The 13,296-nt window shown below is 38.4% G+C and overlaps 2 protein-coding genes across 6 annotated transcripts in view; one reads left to right on the top strand and one right to left on the bottom strand.

The window, feature by feature from the left end:
• The window catches only part of CZH9orf85 (chromosome Z C9orf85 homolog), a 457,360-nt gene extending 452,882 nt beyond the window's left edge, over window positions 1-4,478 (bottom strand). The window contains exon 1 of the mRNA XM_068927056.1: window positions 4,455-4,478. The gene's annotated coding sequence lies outside the window, so the exon portion shown is untranslated. The remainder of the gene's footprint in view (window positions 1-4,454) is intronic.
• TRPM3 (transient receptor potential cation channel subfamily M member 3) overlaps window positions 1-13,296 on the top strand; it is a 475,637-nt gene that overhangs the window by 316,927 nt on the left and 145,414 nt on the right. For all 5 annotated transcript variants that reach the window (XM_068927053.1, XM_068927051.1, XM_068927052.1 and 2 more), the window contains exons 2-3: window positions 8,103-8,182; window positions 8,925-9,129. In XM_068927053.1, coding sequence (XP_068783154.1) covers window positions 8,103-8,182; window positions 8,925-9,129 — 285 coding nt within the window. The remainder of the gene's footprint in view (window positions 1-8,102; window positions 8,183-8,924; window positions 9,130-13,296) is intronic.

Here is a 13,296-nt window from a genome sequence, read left to right as displayed (position 1 = left end):
ATTGTTTTAAAAGATAAACAGACTGTCAGTGTTGGATGGTATAATATATATTTCCTGTATATACTGCTGTGCAATTGTGTATGTGTACTTGTAGACTTCTGTGAGACTTCTGTGCAGACTTCAGGTTTTGTTAAGATTTGTTAGACCATGTTTGACAGGAACTAGAACTGCATATGGGTATACTGCTATTCCCTTGAATTTTGATTAAAATGGCTTAATTTTGCTGGCATTTCTTTATAATTAATATTATAAATTCTTTACTACAGTGGAGTGAAATATTGGGGTTATGCTAGATAGTTCCATGAAAATATTAACTCAGCACTCAGCAGTGGTGGTCAAGAAAAGCAAATCAATTTTTTTAGGAATCATCAGGAAAGGAATTGATACCAAAACAGTGACTATCAGCATGCTGCTATACCAGTCTGTAGTTCACCAGAGGTGCATTGTTCTGGTTCCTTCTTGCACAGGAGGGATAAAGTGGAACTGGAAAAGGTTTGGAGAAGGGCAACAAAGATGATAAAAGGTAACAAATGGTTTCCATGTGTGAAAAGACTTGATAAGTGCTCAACCTGAGGAAAAAAAAATTAGGAAGAGGCATATAATCCATGTCTTGAAAACTGTGATCGGCATAGAGAGGATGTATGGAAATTGACACAAATGTCACATGGAGGTACTGGGAGCCAGGCTTCCAAAAGCTTACATAAAATCAATAGGCTAGTGCATGGAAGGAAAGTCCATGGAGCACTACAAAATATACAGAAACTACATTCAACTCAGGAAGTCCCTGAGCAGAAAATGGTTGTTGGCTGACAAGCGTATTAGGAGAAAGTAGTATACACATTTGGCCTCTTCTTCCATTTCTCTAGCACTTGTTTGTGGCCCTCTTAGAGATAGGATGCTGGACTAGATGAAATCTTCATCTGACTCAGTAGGGCTATTCTTGCTATAAAAGGTTTACTCACTTGCTTAAATAACTTTAACCTCATGACAAATTTGAGGAAACCATTAGTATTTCTTCAAAGTTAAAATCAGAAATGGAGGCAGTAGGCAAAATTCTTCCTCCCGTGTACCGGTACAAATGAGAAGAAAATAACAGGAACTTATTGAAAGTATCCGTAATTTTAACCAGTTTTTACTCTGGAATATGCCCCCCCAAACTCCTACCAATATTGAAGAGGTCTGTGGAAGGCTGGATGTCTATACAAGGTCTCAGGTCTAATCATTATCCATGGTTCTTTTTCAAACATCCCTTAATCTTTCCATTAATTTGTCTATAACATAGATAATAATATTTGGTCACTTATGTGCTGTAAGGGTTATATCTTTACAATGCTTTGAAAATATACAAAGAATAAATACATATTTGACTAGCAGGGTTTAACAAAGATATACAATTTTCTTTTCTGTTACCTTCTGATAAGAACAATGCCAGATATAATGTTGTTTAAAATTATAAACTATTGATTGAAAAGTTCCTGATTATTTTCAAGTTACTCCTTTTCTTCCAAGTACAATATAAAAGTTACAGCTGGCAAACAACAATAACAGATAGATTCTGTAAAATATTGTAGTAATAAATGACTGCATTCTATGCCCTCCTACTCTGTACTGAATAGAGACTGATTTTCAAGACAATTGAATGTTGTTCTTAGAACAACTCTGAGGATGAAGTGTTGGGGAAATCAGTTAGAAGAAGAATGAAGAGCACTAAAATTCAGCTATCATGGCTAAAGGTCTGATGACCAACCTCTAAGATACTACTAGTAATAAAAGCCTCGTAGAAACTGAAACATTTGGTGACAGCCTCATGAGCTATGTAGTTTACTATCCAATTCATAATGCTTCAAGAAAGGCATAAAACTGCTTATAATGCTTACAATTAGGCAACACTAAAACAAGGGGGAGAAATTTGGCTCAAGGACAACTTGTAATAAAGTTATATTGAAGCACTGCCATCCCTTGTACTCATCTAGCTGTAGAAGTTTCTCAGTATAGGGCTCGTTACTCAGAGGCAGTGGGATTTCCAAAAGTGCCCATGTGGTTAAGGAATAGTAATCACAACAGCCTGCAATAGCACGGATGTACTTCAGTCACCAGATGCTCCTGTAAATCCTATCTGTAATTTACCTCAGTAATAGTCTATTACCTCTCCTGCTACCATGTCCCAATGCAAGATAGTGAAAGGCTTTTATCAACACTTTATCTCTTGCTGTGATGAAATCTGTCTTATACCCCCTTGCTTGTTGGAGATTAACAAGGTTGGGATGCACAGGGTTAGAGCTGGCTCCTGCTCTGCCCCACTGCTGAGGCTGAATATGCTTCTAATATTGCCATTCTTGATTCCCTTTTAAAAATAACTTCAATTCATAGGTCTGTAGTTAAGCATTCCAGCTGCTAAACATGTTAAAATCTGCCAAAACTTATTTTTCTGAAAAATTTCTGCTCTTGATTTGTTTTTTATATCCACCTTCCTCTCACATAGGGAATGAGTACTGGGTTAGCCCACTGCTAACATTGTTTCAGAATTCATTTCATTTACAGTGAGCTGGCCTGAGAACGTTAACCGCGTGTATGTTTGTAGACTTAAATGTGCAGCATCCACCTCTCTAAAAGCACTAGCTCTATCCTGCAGTTTACACAGTACAGAAAAAATAGTTGTGTCTGTTTATTGGCTCTTTCTTTATTGTTGCCCAAAATACAAGATCTGTGGCCTTAGTAGTTTCATTGCTGGTGTCCTAGCATAAAGCGTCTTTACATGAATTACCACAAACAGAGTTGTAGTGCCCTGTGGCATCAGGGCTTATTTAAGCTCTCCTTTAGTCCCTACCTATGAAACATCCTCCTTAGTGTCACTGCCTTCTGCCCAAGTTACTTTGCAGGCTAAGACCTGAGTGCAGGAAAGATCTCCAGGATCTTGCAAGGTTCATACTGAAGTTTCTTTTCAAAGTTAGCTTTGGATTTTTACTTAGTTGTCCAAATCATCTGAAATCTTTCTGTCTCCTCGTTTCACTCCTTTTCAATCTCCCAACTAAACCAAATTCCCTTTCTTTAAAATGCAAGCAGTCTTCTACTACTGTCTCACAAATCATGTTCTTTACCCCTACAGTTTACCAGATGTCATCTTGACACTGCAATTCATCTTCTTCATCGTTCTCCACAGACCATCGCTGGTCTGATCCTATCCTAAAGAGATCTCCCAAGACTGACACTCTATCTCTGCTGCTCAAAACCATGTAGCAGAGAAATTATATATATATATGTACATGCATACATACATACATATATATGCACACACAGAGAAATGTCAGGGAACTGAGAGGGAAAAAATTTCTCACCGGTTAGCTAGCCTTGCAGAAACTTCTCAGCACCTGTGATGGTATAAGAAGTTTAGCAGCTGGTGCATATGCTCAGCCTAACTCATCCTGGGCCCATCAGAGCTAAGGCACATGTAGAGGAGTTCTGTACTTGTGTGTATCTGCCACTTCTGCAGATGGACAGAATGATTTCTATGGGCTAGATGGCAGCCTTACTGAAAAGGAAAGGAGAGTACAGGAGAGTGGAGTTCATTCATACGTGGATTGGCGGGGGGGGGGGGGGGGAAGAGGAAAAATACTGGGTTTTGGCTAAAGCTAGAAATAAGTCTTTGATTCAAAACATATCATTAGTATGTATTAACAAAAATCTAAATGTTGTCTACATGAAAAGGTTGTTCTTTGGTGTCGATACCAACTACTCATAGCAAAGAATTAACCCCCAAATTTGTAAACATGCAAGTTAGAGTTACTTTTAATTACGCTGAAAATAATGCAGTTGCTTGTGTCTGAAAGACAAAGGTTTGAGCTTATAACATTCTGAAAGATACATTCATTACAGCACAGCAATTGTGGTGAGAAATAGCAACCACACTTGGCTTCTTTGGATAAATGCCATTGTTGATTATTCATAATATATTTACACTGCGTATAGATTCCTCACAGTTACCCAGTAAACACACTGGGTTTCATTCTTTAGAGATTAACAATCTCTCTTGTGTGTTCAGGTTTTTTCCAGCTTAGTACACTGTTTCTTTTGAAGGATTTGCTTTCCTGAGTCGAACTTTAAGGACCCGGAGCACCTTATCACACTTTCACAAGCTTACTTTCCGCAGCGGTGGGGAGAGAGGGGCAGAGGTGAAGGGAGGAGGGAAAAAAAAAAAGGGAGGGGGAAAAAAAACCTTGTCAGGGCTTGTGCCGGTTCAACCCAAGCTCCCCGGGGATTTGTTTTTCTTTTGGCGCCGGATTAGATGTCCAAACCAAGCAGCGTTTCGGCGGCGGGCGGCTGCCTGCGGAGCCCTTAACCGGGCTAACCCGGCCGGGGCGCGCAGCGCGCCGCACCGCCCGCTGGCGGCCAGCCCGGCTCCGGCGCCCCCGCGCCCCCGCGCCCGCCCGCCCGCGCCCGCGCCCGCGCTCCCGCGCCGCCGCCGCCGCCGCCGCCGCCGCCGCCGCCGCCGCCGCCGCCGCCGCCGCCGCCCCCGCGCCGACCCGCTCGGCCGCCCGGCTGCCCCCGGGGCGGCCGCAGCCCTGTTATTAGCGGCGGCCGGTGCCGGCAGCGCGGTTTGCTCTGGGACCGTCCCCAAGGCCAAGTTTGGCGCTCAGGTAACGGCGAGCTTCGGGGGACTTTACAAACGGTTAATGAGCAACGATGGTTAACCCAGGGGACTGAGCCCAGGTATAAGTATGGCATGGCGTTTGCGAGCTCGCTGAGGGCTTTGCATGGATTTTTATGAATTAACGTTGAAGGAGCGTTTGTGAGATAGCAGAAAGTGCTTTTTGCTTTACTCTTCTTGAATATACTTTACCAAAAGCTTTACTGCTTTATTTCTTCACGATGCACAAGATTTCAATGCAAACTGTTCATATCTAATGTAATTTTGTTATTAATGTGGTAATTTCCTCAAGTTATTCTCATTCTGCTATGAAGACTGTACTGCAAGTAACCTATTTTATTATACCTCTCAACTTTGTATTTCATTGCAAATGATCTCTGTCTCAGAAAGATCCTGGCTTGGGGCAATATAGTTAGATGCTTTCTCTTTAGTTTGGAAAAACAAAGAGTTATGAAATGAGTAAATCATGTGTTTTGACATTATGACTGTGGCAGACAGCATAGCATATTGTTTGAGTTCTAAAACCTAGAAAGTCTTTTTTCCTGAATAGAGGACTTTTTAAATCAGATTATTAGTGTGTAATTTTACGTGTGGTGAAGTTTGATGAAAATTCAAATGCAAATAGTTATTATATTTAGCATAGCTAGAGTTTTAGTCTACGTTCAGCATCTGAATTGGAGTTAGTAAGAAAAAGAGTAGGAAAGCAGGTTCTGAATGTTGGTTTCTTGTCCATAGTTGTATGATAGCCTGCTTGGGTACCCAAATTAAAAAGTTCTCAGTGAAGTACCTGTTACTCTACCTTTTTGTGTGGGATTGTGTTGCTTAGAGAAATTGAAGTAGTGACCATCTTTAGAAAAGATACCTCTGGCCTATGTAGTAAATAAGGTCCCCAAGGTAAATTTGCATTAAGTGTATGAAATGTAACAAAGGATTTTTTTAACAAGTCTTGGCAGCATGAGTGAAATCCTGTGTTACAGAAGTTCTGTTCTAGGAGCTAATTTTGGATGCTATTCAGAAACATGCCCTGTAAAAGCTTTTAATGTTTCTAGAGAAGATAAAGGATATTGCAGGCACCTCGTTAGTGTTAAAACAAACAAGCAAGAAGATAAAACTGGCATTACTCTGATAGCATTCCTTACTCAACCAAAAGTTAATGTTTATGTGCAACAAAGGTGGTTCATATATCTGCAGCTTCTTATCAGTGTACCTCTTCTTAAGGCAATACAGAAGTATGTGTATTCCTGGAGCTTGAAGTAGGGGGAAATTTCAAGTTTCTAAAGTCCAAACAGTAAAGTAAATAATTTCAAATGTTATCACTGGAATACCTGAATAATAATTGTAACTTCCTTTCTTTCTATACAGCACTCTGAATAAAAAATACATATAATTTTCTAGTACAGTTTAGCTTCAAAATTGCTGCAGGAAGGTCAAATGAAGTTCATAAAGTTCACTCTATAAGCCTTGAGAAGTGTAGAAAGTTATTTTTAAAAAATCTTTTCTTTTTTTGAAAAGGCTTCTAAGTTCAGGAATTACTCATTCATTGCTGCGTTACACTTCCAAGCTGATTTGGCTGTATAATTTACAGTTTTGTCATTATTATTGTCAGGATCACAGGCTTGTAAGTATTTAGGAAGTTAAGTTAGAAGTTATAGCAACTGAGAATTTCAATGAAATCTCTTCTGTGAAGTCTACAAATTGTTTAGACTTCCAGAGTTTCTATTTAACTTCCCTTTGTTTAAACATGAAACGCACCTTATCCCAGAGTCTCTAATGTATTAACGTTCTGTTTGTTGAAGTAAGGAAGAACAATCAAATGTGGTTCCATTAAATGTTTTTTAAAGTTTTTTTTTATACGTGACAGTAAGAGTCATATGACAGTGTCTGTCATTCCTACAGAATACAAAATCTAGCAGACATTTCAAATAAAAATGCCAAGTAGAGCAAAGATAAAATGTTGTTACGTAACATGAATGTCCACTAGTTCCACTAAAGGAATTGGATTCTCTGAAAAAGGCTGAAGAACAACTTTTTATGTATGATGTGGGACAAGCAATGGATGTAGTTAAAAATTCTTATCATGGGACTTTATACTTGGGACATTCATTGATTCTAAGAAAAGTCCACAATTCACAGTGTTTTCCAGAAGTCCCAGAAACACAGGTCTTTGGGATCAAAATAGGATGCAGATTTGGCTGACAAAAATGTAGCACTAAATAATAGTTATCATATAGGTATTTCAAGTAAATATATAGAGGGAATTTCCTATTTTCTCTTTTTATAAATGCAAGGTGATAATATTTCACTTAAATTGTGTGAAGCTCATTTCATGTTACTTAGGTCCCCGATAACTTTTCTGTAGTTCATAATTTATATTTCTTTTAATACTGTGCAACTGAATAGGCTATGTTATTCTTTACATACATTTTGTAAAATATATCTGTCTGTAATGACTTTTTATAGGAAAATTTAAACTCAGCTCCTTATTAAATGAAACAGTTGAGTTCTAGCTGGAGGAACTGTTTAGATAATTTACCAGGATTCATACTGTGTTGGGTGAGGACTGTCCAGATAATTAAATAAACTTCAGAACTCTGAACTATTCTCTCTCTCTCCCTCTCCCTCTCCCCCCCCCCTTTTTTTTTTTTTTTTTTTGCAACTCCTCTGTCTTTCTTTTTAAAAAATAACTCTCTTGTATCTGGAAATTAATACTATACTGAAGGAAATTACTTGATTTCCTGAGAATTTCTGGGACTAGATCTTAGTTGGTATGAATTGGTTGGTATAATCTTGAACTCAGTCAATTTTACAATTTACACCAGTTCATCAACTGAGTCTTAATGCTTGAAAGACTTTTTTGTCTTTTTTCCCCAGTAAGTCTTCCTTTTCTTCTTTTTTTTTTTTTTTTTACTGAAGGTGTCTACGTTATAAACTGTATACTTTACTTAACTTGGCTACAAGTTAAACGGTACTTTCAGTGCCTGTACAAAAAGCTAGAGTGGAATCATAGTGCTATCAATTTTATTTGGGGATTTTTTCTGGTTTCTGAGATTTCTTTAACTTAGAGCTGACTTAGTTGCATCAGTAAAATGGAAATCGTTTTTTAAGTATTCTTAATAAAATGGTGTTCTTTTCTCTTTCTTTTTTCATGCAGAAAGCTCTGATAATTTTGTTTGAATTAATTATTCTCCAGCGATTGCTGTTATAAGAATGTAGACAGCAGCATCAAAGTCATCTGGCTAGTGAATATGAAAAAAACGTTAAGAGCTTTTGTTGGGTGCTTAGCTCTAGAAGGGAAGCAGAGCTCTAATGGAAAGTGTTTATTCGGTACAGCATACTCATTGCCTATCTGCACTGTCAGTGAAATTTTCTTTTATGTTGGAAGTTTCTCTTTGGGTGTACTCTTAAGTAGTGTTTAACAAGCACACAGAACTTAAGGCATTTCCTCTCTCTTTTTTAGGCACAGAAATCATGGATAGAAAGAGCATTTTACAAGAGAGAATGTGTTCATATCATACCCAGCACCAAAGACCCCCATAGGTAATGATATACTACTTTTATGAAAAATTAAAGTCAATTACAAGATGTTTATATACGTATGTGTGTGTATGTGTTTATGTACATATAAGTCATTTGTAAAGACATATTTAATCAGAAAGGTAGCTGAATTACAGTTGGAATGTACAGAAATGGCACTTTGCCTCATAGGAATCCATCTCTCCAAAATGCACATCATCAAAACATGGAAATCAAAGATGGATCAAAGTCTATGTTTAATTCCCTCATCTTCCTAGTGAAACATTTGGTTCCTTGGATATTTATTTAAATTGGAGGCATAACACAAAATACTCTCAAAATAAGGTAATTGCAGTGAACTACCATTTTAAAATGTGTGCAGGTCCATGCAAAGGCTGATTATTTGGGCTAATGTCATCTGAGAAAATTATAAAATGTTCTTTACTTTCATTTTATATATATTTAGAACAAAGCATAGTATTAGTGTAAAACAGAAGAGTCCTAAGAAAAGAAGATCACAGAAAGAAATGGTATTATCTGTATTATTTGGCTTCTACATACAGAGGCTTCAGATAGTAGAAGAGTTGAGTTGAAAGAGGAGAGATAGTAAAAGAGCAGTTATCAGAGTTAAAATGATTTGGGGTTAAAACAGTTTTTGTGGTTTTTGGGTTTTTTTTAAGATCTGTAATCTTTTTAATAAAGCTTACTCCCCAGTTAAGTGTATACGTGCAGGTTACTCAGGTGTTTTGTCTGTTTAATGTCATAGGTGTTGCTGTGGGCGTCTAATAGGTCAACACGTTGGACTGACTCCAAGTATCTCCATTATTCAGAATGAGAAAAATGAAAGCAGGCTTACTCGAAATGACATCCAGTCCGAGAAGTGGTCCATCAGCAAGCACACGCAGCTCAGCCCCACGGATGCTTTTGGAACCATTGAGTTCCAAGGAGGAGGCCACTCCAATAAAGCCATGGTAACCCAATTTTTCTCTTAGACAAATAATGCTTCTAACTCAAAGAAGGCATTCGCAAAAAGTAAACAGCTTACTTTCTTAATATCATTCTAAAGTTTTGTTTAGCGTAAGACCATACCATATGCTTTTATGTATCTTGTGCCAAAGAATCAGTGAACAGAGTGAACCATAAAAGCTACAATGCAGCATGAAAGGACCTACCTTTATGAAGACATGCTAATGTGCTGATACATTGATTTTCTTCCATTGGCCAGCCATCGCTCTTTTTGGAATAACTTCAGAATTAAATTGTGGTTTCCCATTGCCTGTGTGCCATTGCAGGGCTGAAAAATCTGAGATATACCAGATTTCTCTTATATGCCTCCAGACATAAATTAGAGGGTAGACAACTTAGACGTCCTTGTTTATCCCTCAATGAAATAAGAGGCCTAGTGGTAAGCCACTAAGCTAGGAATTGGGAATTCCCTGTTCTGCCACACATTTCCTTCGGAAAGTCACTTAGTCATCATACACTGCTATCAATCGATGCCAAAGTGTATCAATCTGAGCAAACTGCTTCACTAAGGCAGCGGTACGTTTCCAGTGCCCACGCTAACCCAAGCATGTATTTCTACATGGCATTACATGGTCATGAAAGAGAGTCTCTTTAGCTGTGTCTAAACTGCAGTGTCTGGGGCTTTAGGAAAGAAACATGATTGTTTCGAAAGCAGATAGTGGCCAAAATGCTGATTTGGGCAGCTACAAGAGCAGAGGCCAAACCTCTGGGTGCTCTCTGGAGTATCCTGCCAGCAACCTCGTGGTATCCTCTTTGCCTCAATTCTTCCCAACAGGGCTCTCAGAGCTGTCATGATAGTAGGTGGATTAGAGAAGATGACATGAAGAGATGGTGAAGCACTCAGGATAGAGGAGATGGGAAAAATTGCTTGGATGGATGGTTTTGTTCACCCAGAGCAGTGGATTCTTTTGATAAAATAGAAAATGCTGTTGCGCCAAGAAGCAGATAGAAAATTATGTTGTTTCTCTGTCACAGACACCTTATGTTTAGCTGATGACCACTCACCTAAAAATCCACAAGGCAGAGCAACCTATTACTAGAGAATCTGGTTCAGTAAATAGGGTGAATAAATTGAGACCTCCCTTGACATGGAAATGGAACAAGCTGTTCTCATGGTATCTCACAAAGAGTGGAAACAGAACAGAATTTTCATGAATTCTGAGAGAAACCCAGAGATATAGTAACCATCATGCTATTCTCCACCTTGGGTTATAGCTATATTTATGGGAGAGGGTAATTGCTAGAGTTTTTTTGAGTGATGTCCTTCATGAGCTTTATAAAACAATAAACTGTACTGACAAGAAAGAAGTAGTCTAAGGCAGCCAGAAATGATGAAGAATTTAGGGAAGCTGTTGATACGAACTGGGCTGGAGGATTTATATTTTTATCTATTGAAATTCTGTTGTCCTGCATACAGTTCCGTAAGAGAACAGGAGATGCTCCAAAGTACATGCTGTGCGCTCAAAAGAATATGCTTGGAGTGCAACTATGACGATAAAATTAGAAGTCAATATGAAGGAAAGAAAGATCTTGTCACAAAGCTCAGTCAAGATTTCTAACAAAAAACATCTATAAAGAGTTTAGAGAAAAGAAGACAAAAAGGTATTAAAAACTGCAGACACGTAAAGTACAAGTAAATGCAGACAAAACATTTACTGTTGGAAAAACTCTGGATTTAAATTGACAGTGCTAGAAAATAGGAAGAATAGTTGCATCTGCCATCTTATCATTGTCATTAAACCCCATGCAATGCATGGGAACGACAAAATTCTTCATGATTTAAAAATATGTATAAAATCTCCAGAAATTCAGTAATCCCACTAACAGAAAAAGAGCTTCAAGTCAAGTAATTCACTAAAAAGCTCTGAATGGGTGTCCAGTTTGTTTACCACTAATGAGAGAAGCTTCTTGCATATGATCAAAGCACAAATGAGGAGATCTGCAAAAAGTAATGGTGCATTTTTTTAGCGAGAAAATATGGAAGAACTTTGTTATGCTATGGTGCTTGTCACTGAGAACAGTGTGAAGATGTCCTTATGGTCACATTTCCAGTCCCAAAAATTATTTTAGGATAGATTTTAGCCAAGGTCCTGGCTGAGTAGTTGCTGCAGTTTTATTAATAGAAAAAATGAGACTTCTAGCTCTGAATTTACTGCTTACAAAGTGTTTCCCATAATAAACAATGAAAGTTACCAAATCAAGGGCCTTCTGAAAAATCTAAGAGATGATTAGAGGACTGGAGCATCTCTCCTCTGAAGAAAGGCTGAGAGAGCTGGGCCTGTTCGGCCTGGAGAAGAGAAGATTGAGAGGGGATCTCATAAATGTGTACAAGTATCTGAAGGGGGAGTGTCAAGAGGATGAGGCCAGCCTCTTCTCCGTGGTGCCCAGCATCAGGACAAGAGGCAATGGGCACAAACTGAACCACAGGCAGTTCCACCTAAACCGGAGAAAAAACGTGTTTCCTGTGAGGGTGACAGAGCATTGGAACAGGTTGCCCAGAGAGGTAGTGGAGTCTCCTTCGCTGGAGTTATTCAAAACCCGTCCGGATGCAATCCTGGGAAAGGACCCTCTGGAGGACCCTGCTTGAGCAGGGAGGTTGGACTAGGTGATCTCCAGAGGTCCCTTGCAACCTAAACGATTCTGTGATTCTGTGATTGATTTCTCAGGTCAAGCAACCAACCAATTTTGCCAGCAGAGGTGGGGGAAAAAAGAACATTTTATTGCTTTGAAAAATAAAACTTGAAGAAAGGAGCAAATGCATAATAATCCATGGAAATGTTCCTGTTCAGGCAATACTTAAATATTACATTTTCAAACCCAAAAGCAAAGGAGCTCAAACGTCAACGCATACACACACAAAGAAAGAGAGGGAAAAGATAGAAAACATGATAAGTGAACGTTTGTTCTTCTCTGAGATAGCCTGCTTACTCAGTTATTTTCTAAGTGCCAACAACTGGATATCAAATATCACTGTAGCATACAAGCTGAGTTTTATCGGCAATCATGGTAGGTTAATAATATGCCTATTGCATGAAAGAGCAACCCTACAAAACAACCAGATTTAGTAAAATGACCAATATCAAACAAAGGCACAGGATAAGAATTTGGAATAAAATTCAGCACCTGTTCCTTACTTTATTTCCTGGAATGGATGGCCGTACGTGACAACTATTAAGCAGCGTTAATGCAGAACTGAGTAACATTGTCTTCATCTGTGCTAACAGCAAACCTAGTAAATTTTTCTGGATAAAAGCTATGAGGCATGTGATGAGATTTATTAATATAAACAGATGTAACCTCAGATTTACAGTTGGGACACCAGGACCTGTAGTCAGTTCGTGGAGCAGATTAGTGGGTGTAACACTGAAAGATAATGTTTTCCTCTGTTGAAAATAACAAACATGAATTTGATGGTAAGCATTTGCTTACTTTGCATGTGTATTTGCAAGCCACAAATGCAGTGATATGTACACTATCAATTGCCACCAGACAATTAACAGTGTCATAGAGTAATTTTGTTTTCACAAAAAGACAATAAGATTGTAATAGCAAATGTGGGTTTGGAACAAAACAGCAAAGATCGTGTAGGTTTACATATTGCCAATAAAAGTGTCTGTCTCATTGATTTTAATTTCCCAATCACAGAACAAAAATTCTCGAGTGGCATTAATTTTGCTAATACCATAGAGTTGCTGAAGCATCTTCAGTAGGGCTGCACTAAGCTACTTAAGTTAATAATTTGAATAACTGAGTGTACAATAGAAGCTACAAAAACATATAATAGAGATTAGATAACACTGTTTAATGAGATCAGTTGCGGTAGAGGCCTTTCTTCCAGTCTAGTAACCACAGATGATCCTGTAACAATATTGTGTCGCTCTTTTTAGATGAGTATCAATCCCTATTTTCTTTACAAATGGCTCACACTGCTAATGTTTAAAGAACACATTTCGCAGTTTTGCCATTCACATTTAAGTTTGTTTTTGTGGTGGGTTTTGAGTTATGACTACTGTAAAAAGGCATCTTTAAACAGGAACAGCTAAAGGCAGAGAAGGATGGGGAGATGCATAAACTTTTTCAGCAGCTTTCACAACAAATCAGTGAAGTAAAAA

Source organism: Struthio camelus, chromosome Z (assembly GCF_040807025.1).
Source record: "Struthio camelus isolate bStrCam1 chromosome Z, bStrCam1.hap1, whole genome shotgun sequence".
Taxonomy (NCBI): Eukaryota; Metazoa; Chordata; class Aves; order Struthioniformes; family Struthionidae; genus Struthio; species Struthio camelus.
Note: the sequence above shows the minus strand (reverse complement) of the source record. Positions and strands in the feature narration are given on the sequence as shown.